This window comes from Corvus hawaiiensis, chromosome 29 (assembly GCF_020740725.1).
Source record: "Corvus hawaiiensis isolate bCorHaw1 chromosome 29, bCorHaw1.pri.cur, whole genome shotgun sequence".
Lineage (NCBI taxonomy): Eukaryota > Metazoa > Chordata > Aves > Passeriformes > Corvidae > Corvus > Corvus hawaiiensis.
This window is the reverse complement of record NC_063241.1, coordinates 2561190-2575445: the sequence shown is the minus strand read 5'-3', so window position 1 is coordinate 2575445 and position 14256 is coordinate 2561190. Positions and strand designations below refer to the sequence as shown.

Below are 14256 nucleotides of genomic sequence, written 5' to 3'. Positions count from 1 at the left end.
CGGGGGAAGATAAAGATTGAGGCACAGCGGGCTGGGATGAATTTCCAGCTGGGAAATCACCTTGGCCGGGAATTTGGGGAGAGGTTTTTTGATGCCCTCGTTGCCCTTGGGGTGGGGACATCCCACCCTGGGCACTCCTGGGGAGGAGAATCCTCCCTTTCACCCAACCCAAACGTGTCCGGTTTCGTTTCGTGCTCCCTGAGCTCTGTTTCTGCGGTATCCGAGCGCCAGCCCCATTTCCAGGAGATGATGGAGTTATAATTACAATTAATCGCGCTGACAAGTCCCAGCCGTGCCCGACATCTCCTCCCAGAGGCTCCCTGCATTGCCATGGGATGTTTTGTAAATCCTCTGGGCCTCTCTTTAATCATCTACGCCAGAACAAAAAAATCATCAGCGGAGCCTCCCGTGATTCCCCGTCTCGCGTGGGAGTCGAGGGCCTGGAAGAGCAGTTTTTACCTGCTGGGAAAACATGATTATGACAAATTAATGCTTAATAAAGCGGGATTTTCTGTGGGCTCAGCACCTTCCAGGGGGAAGTCTGGATGGGGCGCGGGGTCCTGAGTCAGGATGACGATGGGGGAAGCCAAGGGAAGCAACGATCTCTGTCAAAAACATCTCCAAATTCCTGAATCATTGTTTTTTTTTTTCCTTCATCCTCATCCCAAAACCTTCCTTCTCCTCCTCCTCAGACGCTGGGAATGATCCCTGGATTTCTGTTTAACTTCTTCCCTGGAAATCGCATTTCCTTTGTGCTCACACCTGCTCCAGCTGCTGACAAAACAATTTCATTTTAATTCCCCAATCCTCCCTTCTCCATCTCGGTGTTTTCTTATCTTGAGACAACATCAAACCCTTGTTTCTCCTCCACCTTGCACCTAACCCCTCATTTGTCTAACACCCCGCAGGAATTGGGTAATTTTTCGTGCCAGTTTCTTCACGGGGGGTTATTAAAATCTGAGGTGAAATCCCAGCCCCAGCTGTTGATTCAGTGGAAAAGGAGATCCAGGGAGGAGCCCTCGGCACACCAAGGCCTCACTCTTTCATCTCCTGCCCCGGCTCTGAGTCAGGGACCTTTGTTTGGGGCCCTGTGAGAAACATAAACAGGAGATGGAGAGGCCAATCCACGGGGAGATGTGAAATTGTAGGATTTTAATAAAATTTGGAAAAATTGCTATGAAAACTCATAGCAAAATAAATCTTCAGGTCCCTCTGTCCCAGGGATTGTGCCAAAGATGGGAATCGCCCTCCCTGTTTGACATCCCAAAATCTCCGGGATTTAAAACCACTCAAGGTGGAGTTTTGGGAGAAACAATGGCCACAATTACCTTGATTGAGTGACAGAAGCAAAAAAGAAAAAGGTATTTGAGGGACAATGGGGACAAAGGAGGACAGGAATCCTTCCCTTCCCTCGGGGTGAAGTGAGGACTTGTATAAAAGCTCCTTCAGCGAGACTTTAAATCATTTATCTGCCATTCTTATCTCATCTCCTGCTGTGCGACCACGTAAGTCAGGTTTTGGGGGAGCGGGGAGGGTTTGAGCTCGAATATTGTCTCATTTATCTCAAAAAAATCCCTAAGGAGTGGTGGGAGATGTTTCAAGTTTTGGAAACAGAACTACAGGAAATAAAAAAGGGTAAAACGCATTAATCCTGACATTAATTTAATTTAAAACAGCTTTACCCGGGGCACTTCAGCGTTAGATAAATGGGATCGATGAGGGCTCCCCTTTGCCCTTTTCCCAGGATGAACTTTTTTGCAAATTTTGGGAGAAATTCAGAGTTTGGGTCAGCCCAGGCGCAGCTTTTCCAGCGAATTTGGGGCTGCCCCATGCCTGGAAGTGTCCAAGGCTGGGTGCCCTGCTCTGTCCCCCACGTTGTCCCCTCTCTGTGTCCCAGGGTCACCTCCAGCCCCCGCGATGTCCTCCCAGCAGCTCTGCGAGGTGTCCTGTCCCCAGCCCCTGGCCAGCGCCTGGAGCCAGCCCTGCGTCACCTCCTGCGGGGACTCGCGGGCCGTGGTCTACCCTCCGCCCGTGGTCATCACCTTCCCGGGGCCCATCCTCAGCTCCTGCCCCCAGGAGAGCGTCGTGGGATCCGCATTCCCATCGGGAATGGGAAGTTCCTTTGGCTACGGTGGTGTCCAGAACTCCTGCGAGCCCGGAGTCGCTGTTGGTGGCTGGAATTCCTCCTCCTCGTCCTGCTATTCCAGCAATTCCTCCTCCTATTCCCGAAATTCCTACCCTTGCTATTCCCGAAATTCCTACCCCGGCTATTCCCACCCTGCCAAGCCCGGCAAAGATTCCCTGGATGAGCAAATCCAGCAGAAAAAGGAGCAAATTCGCAAGCTGTGAGTGGGGAGCGCTCCGAGAGGGGCTGGGGCTGCTCCTTCATCCCGAGGAACGATCCCAGGCCCGCGATTCCCTCTGGATCGGATCCCCCGGATCACAATTCCCATCGATTGGCTCTGCTTCGGTGTAAATTTACCCGAATTCCTCTGTAATTCCCATTGGCGCTATTGCTGTGGGATAAATCCCATTTGTCGGCCCCAATAAAATCCTTTCTGCATCACAGTTTGGAGTTCTCCTCTGTTATTTGGGTGGTTTCTAAATGTTTAACCCCGTTCTTCCAGGAATTGTCTCTTCCATTAATTCAGGTGTTAAAAGGACTTCCCAGGCCTTGCTATAAATCCTAAAAATTCCACAGCCCTGGAATTTATACAGACATTTACAGAATAAAACTTTATACACTTTAGACTTCAGTTTTCCCCACTTTATATAAATATATATTTACTTTTTATATCTTTTAATGCACGTCTTTACTTTTGACACACTTTATACTTTCACAGCATAAACTTTATGCAAGTTCAGGGAAGAAATTCAGAGTTTGGGGAGGCCCTGGCACAGCTTTTCCAGGGAATTCGGGGCTGCTCCATGCCTGGAAGTGTCCAAGGCTCTGATGCCAACAAGCAAAATCTTGCCCTGGAGAATCCCATTGGAGGGTGATAATATTAAAAAAAATTTTTTAAAAAGGGAATTTCTGCTCTCTGTGTGTCTCTTGTATTTTGTGGATTCCAGGGAAATTCGAGGGCTGAAGAATTTCTTGGTTTTTCCCCCATCTCTGAGCAAATTCTAAAGTATAAAATACAGAAACTGGAATGGTTCCAGCTTTCCTGGAGCGCCTCTCGTTCCCGCCGGGGATAAATGGTGGGATTGGCTCGGAGAGGCTGGAATTTGGTGAATCTGAACGCCATCCCAAAGTTTCCAGGGATAACCTGGCGAGGCGTGAGGGAAATCTGGGAATAGCCCAAGGACAGCAGAAGGGGCTGTGGTGCTGAGAGTCCCCGGGTGGAACCGCCCCTGTTTTATCCAAGGATTGGGCGGTTCCCTGGGAAGGTGAAATGGGGCATGCAGGGAATTTTGTGATGGATGAATCCATAAGAACATTCATTGGAAGACCCAAACCCTTACCCCCAGATCTCCACGGTAAGGGGATGGTTTGGTTCCATGGGTTAGCAGAGGTTTCATTATCCCAAAAAAAAGAGAAGAAATCCAAGAGATTTGGATGCAAACACAGGAGTTTATTGGGATGGAAGCGGAAAAGCACAAGGTGCACTCGATCCAAATTAATACTCTAAATATTTCATTAATTAAACCAATTAATTTCCATCACATTCTTCCGGCTTGAGTCATGTTTCAAAGGGCCCGGACAAATCCCAGGGGGAGGGCACAGCTCGTCCTGTCAGACACGGAGGTATCCAAGGAAAAACCCACAAAGGGATAAAATACACGATCCCAAACAATTAAACCCATCCACGGACAAATTCCCAGGAATTCTGTGCTCAGACAACGAGGAACGTGTGGGTTGTGACCAAACAATTCAGGGCTTGAGGAGGGAAAAGGCAAATTTGGAGAAAACTGACATTGGAAACAGCAAGGGTGAGAGGAAGGGCAGCTCCTGGGGGTGCTGAGGAGCTTCCTGGGATTCCGAGCATTTCCCAGGGATTCTGAGCAGCTCCCAGGGGTGCTGAGGAGCTTCCAGGGGTGCTGAGGGGCTTCCTGGGATTCTGAGCAGCTCCCATGGGGTGTTGAGGAGCTTCCAGGGATGCTGAAGGGTTTCCAAGGATGCTGAGCAGCTCCCATGGATGCTGAGAAGCTCCCATGGATTCTGAGCATTCCCCATGGATTCTGAGCAGCTCCCAGGCCTCTCCCCAGCCCCCCGGAGCCGTGTCCCCCTGCTCAGCTGCTGCTACATCTCCTGCTGCCGTTCCCCCCAGGTTCCTCCCGCCATCCATCCCTTCTTCCTGATTCAGCAGGGCCCGCAGCCCCCGGAGCGCTGGCTCCAGACATTCCTGGAGGAGGAGGAGGAGGACAAGAAGCCCCCGTAGACCAGGGAGCCCTGCAGGCCCATGGGGCGCTCCACTCCCGATGGGAATGCGGATCCCACGACGCTCTCCTGGGGGCAGGAGCTGAGGATGGGCCCCGGGAAGGTGATGACCACGGGCGGAGGGTAGACCACGGCCCGCGAGTCCCCGCAGGAGGTGACGCAGGGCTGGCTCCAGGCGCTGGCCAGGGGCTGGGGACAGGACACCTCGCAGGGCGCAGAGCAGCGGGAGCTGAGCTGGCTGGAGAAAGACATCCTGGGAGGAGAGGGTGGAACTGCTGCGGAACGGGGAGGGAGGGAAGGAAGGAAGGAGAGAGGGTTGGAAAACTGGGCAGGATGTGCCGGGAGGGGCTGCGCTGCGAAGCTCAGATGTTTTTTTCTTTCCTTTCTCCCTGTCCCCTCCTCCTCCCTCCTTTCCTTCTTCCTTCCTTCCCTCCCTCCCTCCAAAAACTCTTCAAAAACCCAGAAGATTTTTCTCTCTCTCTTCTCCTAGTCCCTCTCTCCTTTTCCTTCCATCCATCCCTCCCATGCAGCTGCTCTCCAAAATCTCAGATTTTTCTTTTTCCCTTCTCCCAGTCCCTCTCTCTCTCCCTCCCTCCCTCCTAAGTAGCCCCCTCTCCAAAAACTCAGGATTTTCTCTCTCTCTCTCGCTTCTCCCTCTCCCTTTCCCTCCCTCCATCCCTCCCAGGCAGCTCCTCCCGATCTCCCCCACGGAGCGATTCCCACCCCAGCCACCCCCGAAGTATCCCCCAGACTCACTCAGATCCTGAAGAGGAGAAGCCCGAGGAGCTGTGATCCGAGGAATTCGGAGCTGGAATGTGAGGAATTGGGAGCCAGGAGCCTTTTATCCCATCCCAGGATTGCCCGCGGGGGTTGAGACATCCCTGGTGTTTCCCAACCCTCCCCGGGCTCCGATTGTTTTATCCGCCTCGGGACAATTGTCAGTTTCCCCCAACACCCTCCAGTTTCTTCCTTGATTTTTTTGGAAGCAGTTTCACTTCCTGCAGCGTTTTTTTGCTGATTTTGCCAAGATGGTGAAAATGTTGGGGAATTAATTTCTTTGTGGAATTGCTTCACAGGCAGGGACAGCTTCCGTGGGCCAGGTGGCTCCAACCCGGCCTTGGACATTTCCAGGGATGCGGAATCCATGGAATATCCTGGGCCAGGCCCTCACAGGGAACAATTCCTTCCCAATATCCAACTGAAATTCCTCCTCCATCACCCATTCCCTGTGTCCTGTCCCTGTAGTTCTTCAGGAAAAGTCCCTCTCCAGCTTCCCCGGAGCCCCTGCAGATCCTGGGAGAGGCTCTGAGGTCTCCACAGGCTGAACATTCCCAACATTCCCAGCCTGGACCCATCGGGAAGGGGCTCCAATCCACTGAGCAGCTTCGTGGCTTGGGGACACCTGAACCGGGCACAGAATTCCCGGTGAGATCTCACCAGAGAGGAGCAGAGGGGAAAAATCAAACACCACGAGCTGAAACAAAGAATTTTGGGGTTTATTTGGATTGGTCCTGCTGGGCTTCTCCTTTTGCCCTTTCAGGAGGATGGGGAGGTTGGGACAGGGATGATTTCCAAGGGTTCTGTGATTCACCTGCTGGGATGTGGCGCCTCTGTCACCGTTTGGTGCCAGGTGAAGTGAAACCAGGTGTGGTTGGGGCAGGAGCAGCTCCTGGGGGTTGTGGCCCCACAAATTCTCCCTTCCCTGTTTTTTCTAATCCTGTTTTTGGTTTGGGTGGATGCTCTGAACTGTAAATTTCAAGGTTTGGGAAACAACACTTGGGGAAACCCCAAGAAAGGCTTCCTCAGGCTTCGTACCCTAACAGTTACCAACAGAAAAACCGGAATAAAATGGGCATTTTAGGACAGAAATCCCAGGTGCACTCAAAACCAGTTGCTCAAATTATAATTCCATAAAGGGGAGGGATTTTGGAGGGGAAAAGCTCATTTCTTGAGGCTGAAAAAGGCTTTGGGAATAATGCTGGGTATGGAAAATGTGGAGAAACAGCAGGAAATTTACCCAGTGAATGACTGGAGAGGGAGGAATCCGAGGAACAAATCTGCTGAAGTTGCAGCCAAACCTTTGCATCAGCTGGAGCTGCACCTGAACATTCCAAGGTTTTCCGGGGGTGATGCATGGGTCCCCTCCCTGACCTGGCTCACCCCAATCCATGAATCCTCCTCAGTCAGCACCCCCGAGCTCAGCGCTGATCCCATGGATTCCCTAAAAAGTGGACATGGATTTCTCCTGCAAAACTCCCCGGCTCCCAGGTTACTCCACCTGGACATTTCAAGCAGGAATTGGGTGTGTTCCTTGGCCAGGAGGATGGGAATGAGTTCTTCCCATTCCCAAATTTAGCAGGAAGGTGCCTATGGACGAACATGCCTCGTATCAGAGTCACGGGAGTTACTGTGGGTCAATCATGGGAGAAATTGCACAATTCCCCCTTTCCTTGGCAAAAGTGGGGTGGGAGCTGAGCTATGTCAGCACCTCGTGTTTATGGATCGAGCTCTGAGCAATCCCTGCTCTGTGAGGCAATCCCAGAAGTAGGGAAAAGCAATAATAAAAGTTCAAAAAAAAAATCGTTACTCTGCCTGAGTAATGCCGTGATGTAAAGACAACAACAATAATTGCTGAGCAAAATAATGACTTTATCTGGGGCAGTGACAGGCGGAGGGAATTTTTGTTGGATCATTCATCAGCCGTACATGTTTCAGCTCCAGCTGATTGCCCAAGGAAAGGTATAAAAACCCGCTCGGCTCTGGGCTGCTCCATCCGATCCTCCCAGCCCTCTCCGTGCTCCACAGGGGTAAGTCCAAACCTGGAATTGTTTCTGGAACTGTCAGCATCTGAAATGAGCTTTGTTCAGATCCAGAACCGTGGGGCCAGCAGGGCCAGGGTAGGGATTGTGCTGGGAATGGGGAGGGGAACGTCCAGGGCTGTGTTCAGTGCTGGACAAGCACGGAAAGAGGGACATGGAGAGGCTGGAGCGGGGCCAGAGGTGGGAACGGGGCTGGAGCAGCAGGAAAAGGGTCTGGAGAATCCTGAGGGAGCTGGGGGGGCTCATCCTGGAGAAAAGGGGGATTCAGGGGGAATTTCGGGCTCTTCCTGACTTCCCTCTTGGAGCTGTCCTGATTCCAGGAGGTGCAGAACCAGCACAGGGTGTCAGTAAATAAAACAGGGATTTCTGTTCTTCCCTCCAGTTAATTATAAAATAAACCCAGAGTCCTGTTAAGTCAGATTTCAAAAGGAACGGGGGGAAGGAGAAACGGGAACAACAGGGACAACGTGAGGCCAAATACAGAATTATTTTACTGTTAATTATGGGGGGGTTTTGTGTCAACTTGACTCCATAATTAGGAGTCAGGAGAAATGGGAGACAAGGACATGAGAAGATGGAAAACCCCGAATTTTGAGCCTCTTTGTGACCTTTTTGCTGTCCGTTCTTTCTCTTCCCAGCCCGATCTCCATCCAGCTGGTCTCTGACCTTCCTGCTGCCTCCGGCTCGAATATTCCAGAGCTATCCCCATTCCCGAAGATGTTTTCCTACAGACAGAGCTCCAGCTCCCGCTGCCTGGCTCCCTGCGGGATCTCCTGCCCCCAGCCCGTGGCCAGCACCTGGAACCAGCCCTGTGTCACCTCCTGCGGGGACTCCAGGGCTGTCATCTACCCCCCGCCCGTGGTCATGACCTTCCCAGGCCCCATCCTCAGCTCCTGCCCCCAGGAGAGCGTCGTGGGATCCTCAGCACCGTCCAGCTCCGGGGGCTTCCTGGGATCCAGGGGCTCCTACGGATCCTACAGCTATGGGAGGTCCTACTCTTCCTATGGATCCTCTGGATATGGGTTTGGGAGCTGCAGACCCTGTTAAACACCCGAGGAATGAGGAGGAAGGAGCCAAAGGCCACCACGGAGGAAGAGGAGCCTCCACAAATCCCGGCAATTTCCTGGAGCATCCTCAGTCCCACATTTTTATGTAAATTCCTTTCATTTTTCTGACTCTTTTTTCCAGTGGCTCCTGCTGATAACAACCTCAGAATCATCCTATCCATGATTCCTGGCCGGCAGAAAGTGGGATGAGGTTGTGTCACCTTCCCACACAGTGAAAACCCAGGAGTCACCCCTGTGGAATGCATGGCCCTGAAGCAATTCTTTCCTTGCCCCAGCAAGATTTCCCCCGGTGTTTTCCATCCCCACTGTGATATTTTGCTTCCTCCTTTCTCATTAAACCATTGTGCATCAAACCCCAGAGTTTTCCTGTGGTTTTTATCCCTAGTTTTGGGGGTTTTCCCCCATTCTGGATAAGCGTAGCAGTGTTTGCTGCCTTTCCACACCTGGAAGGTGCCCAGGTCCCTTGGGCAGGAGGAAGTGCGGTGACACAAAGTCATTCCATGAGGGATAAAGACATTTTGCAACCCTTCCAATTCCATTTGGATCTTCCCTCAGGACAGGCGTGGCTGTTCCCTGTTCCCAAAGAAAGTTAAACATGGGTGACTCGGATTATTGGTGTCTCAATCCCTGCCCCAGGCTGCAATTTAATTCCATCCCCACACGGCCATTTAATGGGGGTTTTTTCATTGTTTAAAAATAGCCTGGAATGATCTGTGGGGAAAAACTTCCCTTGGAAAACTTCCCTTGGAAATTCCCACAGGAATTTTTAACCGAAAGGCAAAACTTTTGCTGGAATTCTGTGAGTTCCTTGAACTTTCCCATTTATCTGCCTGAATGAAATGAAATTAAATTAGAGTTGTTAAGTGTTCCCTGCAGAGCAACCCCCTCTTCCCTGGGAGGGTGGGGAGGCCCTGGCACAGCTTTTCTAGGAAATCTCTGGCTGCCCCATCCCTGGAAGTGTCCAAGGCCAGGCTGGAGCGACCTGGGATTGTGGAAGGAGTCGCTGCCCATAAATGAAAGATCTTTAAGGTCCCTTCCAACCCAAATGATTTTCTGGTTCTATGGAACCCCAAAGGCCAATTCTTTACCCTTTAATTCCTTAATTCTCCCTGGGCTTGGACGAAAAAGAAAGAAAGACAGGAAAAAGATCAGGAAGTGGCTCAAAGTTTGGGGGTTTTTCTCCTCCTTTTTTCCATCTTCTGCTGCCCTTCTCTCCTCTAGAGCAGCCTCTGTTCCTTTGACTCCTGATTGTGGAGCCAATTTGATACAAAAATCACCATTTTCTGGCCACTTCAACAGAGGAATGTGTCTGACTGTGACATTTCCTGCAGTTCTTGGGCAGAATTTGAAGAAGAACGGGACAGAAAAATTCCATTGGGAGTTTGCACCTTCAGCTGAGACTCCTGATCCATCTGACAGCCGCACAGGGAATTCCCAGGAGCGGGAAGAAAACTCTCAGGAGGAGAAAAACTCTCCTCCTGAACCCCAGAGGTCACTGCACTCTTGTCTTACCCTGTGTTCAGGTCCCAGCACGAGGGCAGTGCTGTTAATTGAGATGCAATCAGCAGCTGACTCATTAAAGGCGTTGCAAAACCCAGCTCAGGGCAGATCCCGGTGCCAATTAATCCTCTGTGTTTGATTTCAATACTGTGTTTAATGGGTTTTGGGTGCTCCAGGCTGGCAAATTCCCTGCAGGCACAAAGGCCCAGGGGTGGATTCCACCTTTCTTCCAGGGCCAGGTTCTGGTGGGATTGGCAAAGGGAGGATTTGCTTTTTCTCGGTTTTGCGATTGGAGGAGCTGCACTTTGATTTTTCAGGTGTTTTGTATGAAATTCTCCATCAGACACACCAAAGAAAAGTTTCTTTTTTATCTCATTCCCTCTTTTTTTACTTAAAACCCAAATAATTTAATAGGAATGTCTGGAATCTTTTAATTTTTGCAGTGTTCAAGGGGCTTTGAGCGATCTGATCTAGTGAGAGAACAGCCCGTGGCAGAGGGGTGGGACTGGATGACCTTTGGAGGTCCTTCCCAATCCAAACCATTCCTCGATTCCGGAATTCCTTGTTAAATAAAATAACAGATTAATTCTACCTGTTAAATTCCCTATGTCCCATCAATTTTGCCCACGCAGGGGGTCAAAGTTTGGACTCGATGGCCTTTTCCAACCTTAATGACTCCGGAATTCTGTTATTTAATTTTTTTTTTTTTTAACCTTCAAAGAATGGAAAACTGCTACTGAGGGGTTTCGTTATGGAAACATTTGGGACACCTTGGAAAATCAGGCCATGGTCCTCCTCAGGGAGCAGCCTGGACCTGCCTGTGGGGAGATCACCCAGGCCAGGCTGTGGGTGAAGGGAAAAAAGGGGGGAAAAAGGGAAACCAGGAGGCTGCTGTGTGATGCAACAAAGTTTTAATGAGCGAGAAATGACCCTTTGTAAAGCCAGAGATCACAGAACGCGGAAAATCCATTCCCGGACAATTTCGGGCAAAGTCCAACCAAAGTCCTGCTCCGAGACGTCCTCAGCTGGCTCCTCCTGGCTGTTGTGCAGCTGGTGCAGAGGATATTGGTCATTGTGGGTGATATCCATAGGGAATGGGCTGTCCCACGCTGGTCCAATAAACCGGGAATGCCAGAACAGGCAGTGAGAGCAAACAACGAGGAGATGCCGAACAAGAAGTAGGAGAAAGATGGGGAATGCGAAGGGGCTGTGGGAACTCCGACCCCTCACCCTCGTGGCCGTGGATTTGGGCATTCCTGGGATTCCCTGGAGGCTCCCGTGCCCTCAGCAAGGCCCACAGGAGCCGCGGAAGAGGCGGCTGAAGCGGCGGGATGAGGAGGGGCCGCAGGGGCTGCAGGAGCCGCTGCCCAGCGCTGAGATCCCATATCCAGAGCGAGCGCCGTATCCCAGGGAAGCCCCGGTGCCGTAGAGACCCCCATAGCCCAGGGAGCCACCAAAGGCCGGTGCTCCAGCAGATCCCACCACGGCTTGCTGCGGGAAGGAGCTGAGGATGGGGCCGGGGAAGGTGACCACCACGGGGGGCGGCTGGATGAGGGCGGTGGAGTCCGGACACTGCCGGACACACGGCTCGTTGCAGCTGTTGGCCACGGGCTGGGGGCAGGCGATGCCGCCGGTGGTGGGGCACAGGTCGTAGCAGGACATTTTCTGGCAGGGGTGGAGGCGGTCCTGGAATACAGAGAAGGAGCTGCTGAAAACTGGGAAAGGGCAGGTGGAGCTTTGGGGGAGTTGGGGAATGGGGGAAAACATCCCCAGGTGAAAAATTGGGATGGGACAGAAGCACGCTTGGTGTTGGGAGAGGTGGGATGGCCAAATTTCCCTAATTCAGTCATGAAATGAAACACAGGAAAATTCAATGTTTTAAAGCTTGTGACTTCCTACATTTTCACTCTGCTGTCGATCCAAGAATGGCCAAATACAAATTACAGGGAAATAAATCCTTCCTAAATAAAAGATGTCTCAAATCCTGGGTTTGGGTCCTAAAGCCTTGCAGTAAAACACTTGCCAGGATACTACAAGAATGAAAATTTAAAGAATAAAAAGAAGAACAAAGGTAAAATAAAGTCCTGAAAATTAATGTAATAGTTGTGAACTGGAATAAAAAAATCAAAAAGCGAAGGCATTCTGGAGCTGGGGAAGGAATGAAGAGGCATCAGACTTACCTGATGGAGAAGAGGAAAGCAGGAGAAGGATGGGGAAGCTCCATTGAGCTGCTGCTTTTATACAAATCCTGGGATGCCCCGGGGCTGAACCACGCCGAGCTCAGGAGTCGCCACCTCCAACGAGCCCAAATCACTCCCCAAAGTGACGAAACTCTTCTCGCTTGCAGTTTGCAAAACCACCCTAAATCTCTGCCCAGCACAATCGGCACATTCCAGTTCTCGGCTCCCTTTCATCTCGGAGCCTGATGGAGCAGCTTCCCGCCAGGATCATCCCACCCAGCGGGAATTAAACTCCCATTTATTGGGCACTTCCTTCATTACCTTCCCCTAATGATTTTAATCGGAGTCAGAACCTGCTGCCGTGGACAGGTTTGGGTTTAAGGGCTCCAGGTCTCGACTCTCGTCACTTCTGCTCCCACATTTTGCAATGGAATGCTTGGAGTGGTGGAAGGAATGCTCCTGACGCTTTTCACACCTGCAGCCACAAACCTCAGGTCGTTGTGGGAATCGTGGATTTGCCCACCAGGATTGGGAAATTCCTGATTTTCCTCGATGCAGAAAACACAGTATTTCAGTACGTAAAATGGGGCTTAAATCAAAGCTTTTTTTCTGGAGGGATGTCAGTGTGTTTTTCACAGAACTCCAGAATCTTTGAGGTTGGAAAAGAGGAAAAAGGTTGGAAAAGAGTTGGAAACCTCACCACCTTCACAGAGAACAATTCCTTCCCAATATCCAACCTCAATTCCCCTTCTGTCAGCCTGAACCCATTCCCTGTGTCCTGTCCCTGCAGTTCCTGAGGAAAAGTCCCTCTCCAGCTTCCCCGGAGCCCCTGCAGATCCTGGAAGGGTCTCCACACAACCTTCTCCACAAAACACAAGAAAAAAGGTGGATTTGGGCAAATTCCTCAGTCCTTTTGGACTGAGATCAAACATTTCCCTTCACCACCTGGAATTACTCAGCCTTCCCCAATCCTCAGTGGGGAGGGACAGGAATTTCTGCAGGACACTTCACCCTATCTCCGGTGTTTACCCGGCCCGAGTTGGGATCACACCCAAAACACCCCAATTTTGCTTTCATTGGCTTGGGAGACACAGCTCAGCCGAAAGGCCCAGCTCGTAAACAGGGAATGTTTGATGAGGTGTCCCACCCTTATTCCCATATTCCCAAATTCTGGGTGATGAACAGAGCCAAACCCCTCATTTGCTGTGGATGCGTTGTTAAATAAACACATTTCTACCAAAGTTACACTGAAATTGGGAGGTTCTTTCCCCCAAACTTTGAGATGTCCCCAGGGGACTACAGGAATAACTCCCCCCCCAAAAGGTGTCCAAATATTTTTTGGGTGTGTTTTTAAGCACTTCCCAAACCCTCCTTAATGGTTTATCCACAAAATGGGGTGTGATTATTGCAATATAAATATGTGGTTGTGTTCTAACAGCCCAGCATTTTGAAATGCAATTAGAATTAGTTTTTAAATTAATATTAAAAATAAAATGTAAAAAAAATAAATGATTTGCCCAAGTGAACTCTTCCTGTTGCTTTCACCAGCTCATGGTTTCTCACCTCAGAATTTCAGTGTTATCTTCTCGTATCATTTAAGTTTTCATTTATTTGGGTTTCTCCTTCAGTGCTGATGTTTTACTTCACATTTCATTTCTCTTTATAGCCGGAACATCTGGGAGACAAAACATGGATCTGGATGGTTTAAAAATTATTCATATTTCCTTTGAAAGGTGCAGGATGACTTTGTCCAAATTTGAATTCCAACTTCACATAAAAGTTGCTGATTTCACACGGAAGGCACTGAGGTTTTAATCAATTTTTTTATCTACCACTGGTGAAGAAGAAAGAAAAAAATCTTGCACCTTCAAGCAGATGAAAATGATGATTAACACCTGAGCCAGCATCATTATGCCAGCTAATGAGAGGTGAATAAATGAAGCAGCAGAATCCGTGCTGTCATTCCAAATGTATTTCATGGAACGTTACCAGGCGTGAATCTTGGCCAATTAAGTGCTGAGATGAAAGAAATCTTTGGGTTGTAATTTGCATTTCGTGCAGCGTCAGAATTTGAATCAACTCATAAACAGAAATATTGAGCAAAACTCTTTCGTCACCGTGAGGTGACCCAGGTGTGACAAACGCGTTAATGGGAGCCTCGGGCTCCTCAGGCAGCTTAAAGGATGTATCAAAAGCCCCTCCTCGAAACTGCCTGGAGTTTCACAGAATCCCAGAATTATTTAAGTTGGAAAAGAGCTCCAAGGTCACCGAGTCCAAGCCGTGCCTGGTCCCCACCTGGTCAACCAGAC

General features: G+C 50.2%; 4 protein-coding genes across 4 annotated transcripts; 2 read left to right on the top strand and 2 right to left on the bottom strand.

The window, feature by feature from the left end:
* Positions 1 to 1430: 1430 nt before the first annotated feature.
* LOC125318269 (feather keratin 4-like) lies at positions 1431 to 2568 on the top strand. The gene is made up of 2 exons (XM_048288862.1): positions 1431 to 1505; positions 1898 to 2568. The coding sequence occupies exon 2, from the start codon at positions 1918 to 1920 to the stop codon at positions 2347 to 2349; it is 432 nt and encodes a 143-aa protein (XP_048144819.1). The 5' UTR covers positions 1431 to 1505; positions 1898 to 1917; the 3' UTR covers positions 2350 to 2568.
* Positions 2569 to 4303: 1735 nt separating this feature from the next.
* Positions 4304 to 4633, bottom strand: LOC125318064 (feather keratin 4-like). The gene has a single exon (XM_048288424.1). It carries the CDS (start codon positions 4631 to 4633, stop codon positions 4304 to 4306), a length of 330 nt encoding a protein of 109 aa, XP_048144381.1.
* Positions 4634 to 7096: 2463 nt separating this feature from the next.
* On the top strand, positions 7097 to 8620 carry LOC125318312 (scale keratin-like). Its single transcript, XM_048288911.1, has 2 exons — positions 7097 to 7188; positions 7839 to 8620. The coding sequence occupies exon 2, from the start codon at positions 7918 to 7920 to the stop codon at positions 8245 to 8247; it is 330 nt and encodes a 109-aa protein (XP_048144868.1). The 5' UTR covers positions 7097 to 7188; positions 7839 to 7917; the 3' UTR covers positions 8248 to 8620.
* Positions 8621 to 10661: 2041 nt separating this feature from the next.
* LOC125318277 (scale keratin-like) lies at positions 10662 to 12044 on the bottom strand. Its single transcript, XM_048288875.1, has 2 exons — positions 11948 to 12044; positions 10662 to 11453 (listed from the first exon to the last, which is right to left on the bottom strand). The coding sequence occupies exon 2, from the start codon at positions 11427 to 11429 to the stop codon at positions 11052 to 11054; it is 378 nt and encodes a 125-aa protein (XP_048144832.1). The 5' UTR covers positions 11430 to 11453; positions 11948 to 12044; the 3' UTR covers positions 10662 to 11051.
* Positions 12045 to 14256: the final 2212 nt, after the last annotated feature.